Here is a 2,425-nt window from a genome sequence, read left to right on the forward strand (position 1 = left end):
CCCCCTGGTGATCAGCGCCGCGGGCATCCTGACCTGCGTCCTCGTCACCCTCATCGCCACCGACCTCAAGCCCGCCACCAAGGTGTCGGAGATCGAGTCGACCCTCAAGCTGCAGCTGATCATCTCCACGATCGCTATGACTCCGGTGAGTCATGATGACGTCATGATGACGTCGACGACGAGATCATTGACGATGTGCGGCGCCTACGGCGGCCGTGACGACCGCGAGGGTGTCTCTCCTGGCGCTCCGACGGCAGCAAAGACACGGGCTCACTGTCCTTGCCAGGCCTGGAATCCTTCAGCTGCTGCACAAGCATGAGTCATTGTGAAATTGCACCGCCCTCTGCCAACACCGCAAGCCCCCGGCGCGCGTTCCCCTCGCGCTCTCCAACTGGGCTCCCGTGTTTGTCGCACCCCTTCCGCAGATCTCGTTCGCGGTGGCCTACTACTTCCTGCCCCCTACCTTTGACATCGCCGTGCCCAGCCACGACCCCACCAAGGATTTCGACACCAAGGTGTGGCCCCGCCTCCAGCATCATCAACTCCGCACCCCTGCCCGCCCATGGAACGCACAGGACACCACTGTGTGGACAGCATCCTCCAGGGCTGCCCACACACACATGTCACGTCCTTCACATCCAAGTGGATCTTTGTGCTCTCCCCGGCCTTCTCACGCACGAATAGTAGTTTCTGCTGCAGCAGCAGTGTGCTGGCAGTGGGGTCAGGCTCAAGGGCCCCATGCATACTCCACAAACGCAACGTACCAACCCCACCACCCCGCACCCCCGGAGGCTCTCTCTCCCCCCCCCCCAAAAGCATCCCCTGACCCTCACAACCCTGAACCCTGATCTTGACGCCCAGATCGTCAAGAACTGGTACCTGTTTGTGTGCGTGGCCGCCGGCCTGTGGGGCGGCCTGGCCATTGGCCTGCAGACCGAGTTCTTCACCTCCAACCGCTACAAGCCCGTGCAGGCGCGCCATCGCCGGCGCGCGCGCGTGTGTGTGTGTGTGTGCTGCAGACTGAGTTCTGCACCTCCAACTGCTACAAGCCCGTGCAGTTGGGGCCGTGCGCACGAGTGCAGATGTGTGCGTGTGTGTGTGTGTGTGTATGAGACACTAATTGTGTGTGTGCACGCATGTGTGTATGAGTGTGCAAGTGAATGTTTGCGTATGTGCGCGCACTGAAGTGCCCGCTGTGCGCCATCTCTCGTGCAAGGAAGCAGCACGCATGTGCAGGTGTGCGAGCCCTTACCATGACCTGCCTGCCATTGTCATCGGGAAGCTTCCCGGCACCACCACCTCCATTTCCTTTCATTCTGCCACCAGGACGTGGCCGACGCGTGCCGCACCGGCCCCGCCACCGACATCATCTTCGGCCTGGCCCTGGGCTACAAGTCCACCATCATCCCCTGCTTCGTCATCGCAATCTGCATCTACGTCGGCAACACGTGAGTGTCACGTTCATCGACGGGGGGGTGTAGGCGTGGGGGTGGGTGCATGGCGACAGGGGTCAGAGGGTGTGTTCAAGTGCGGCCGCTCCTGTTGGTTCTCCCTGGGTTTCGCGCGCAGGCGTGGCGCCTGAGTTTGGCTGCCTAGGCCCTGGGGCGGCTTCCGGCGGTCCCGCGCGGCCTGACCCCAGGCCCCGCCCGCCTGTGGAATGCGGCCTGCGGGCCACCATCCCCCGCAGCTCTTCCTCCAGCCCTCCCGGCCTGCCCGCCACCCCCATCGCCCAACCTTCCAACAAACCACCCGGCCCGCCACCCAACCTGAACCCCCCCAGCCTGGGCGGCATGCTTGGCATCGCCTGCGCCGCGCTGGGCATGCTGTCCACCCTCTCCACCGGCCTCGCCATCGATGCGTGAGTCGCCGACCACCGCTCGTGTGCATGCACCAGGTTTTGCTGCCCCTTGTGATGACCTGCTTTGATGAGTGTGCAGCCACTCCGCGGCGATGCCCATGGGGCAGCGGCTGTGCTGTATGTGATGGCCCCCGCATGCGCTTGTCACTGCGCAGCTGCCCTGTTCTCGAGTCTCAAGCCGCTGCCATCGCTTTCTGCGCCGGCACATGCGTACACACGCACGCACACACACACACACACACAGTCACATGCAACATCTCTTCCCGTGCTTTTGCATTGCGTCTCTGCAGCTACGGCCCCATCTCTGACAACGCCGGTGGTATTGCTGAGATGGCTGGCATGGGCGAGGACATCCGCGAGCGCACCGGTGCGTGCGTTTGTGTGTGTACAGTTGTGGGAGGGTGGGTGGGTGTGTGGGACGCGTGTGCAACGCATGCCCATGCAATCTGTCATGGTGTCACATCGGCATGTTCGCATGCGCGTCTGTCAATGTGTGTGACGCATGCCGCATGAAGTTTCAATGTAAGAGCACACTGGTCAAACTGCAGCAGCCCCAAGCATCAACCC

The 2,425-nt window shown here is 62.8% G+C and overlaps 1 protein-coding gene across 1 annotated transcript; it reads left to right on the forward strand.

Moving 5' to 3' along the window:
* Positions 1-136: 136 nt before the first annotated feature.
* On the forward strand, positions 137-1,862 carry MNEG_16286 (Pyrophosphate-energized vacuolar membrane proton pump; the record flags this gene model as incomplete). The annotated part of the gene is made up of 5 exons (XM_014035244.1): positions 137-145; positions 426-515; positions 862-996; positions 1,327-1,448; positions 1,781-1,862. 5 exons carry the CDS (start codon positions 137-139, stop codon positions 1,860-1,862), a joined length of 438 nt encoding a protein of 145 aa, XP_013890698.1.
* Between the last annotated feature and the right edge of the window lie 563 nt (positions 1,863-2,425).

This window comes from Monoraphidium neglectum (assembly GCF_000611645.1).
Source record: "Monoraphidium neglectum strain SAG 48.87 unplaced genomic scaffold scaffold06202, whole genome shotgun sequence".
In the NCBI taxonomy this organism is placed as follows: domain Eukaryota; kingdom Viridiplantae; phylum Chlorophyta; class Chlorophyceae; order Sphaeropleales; family Selenastraceae; genus Monoraphidium; species Monoraphidium neglectum.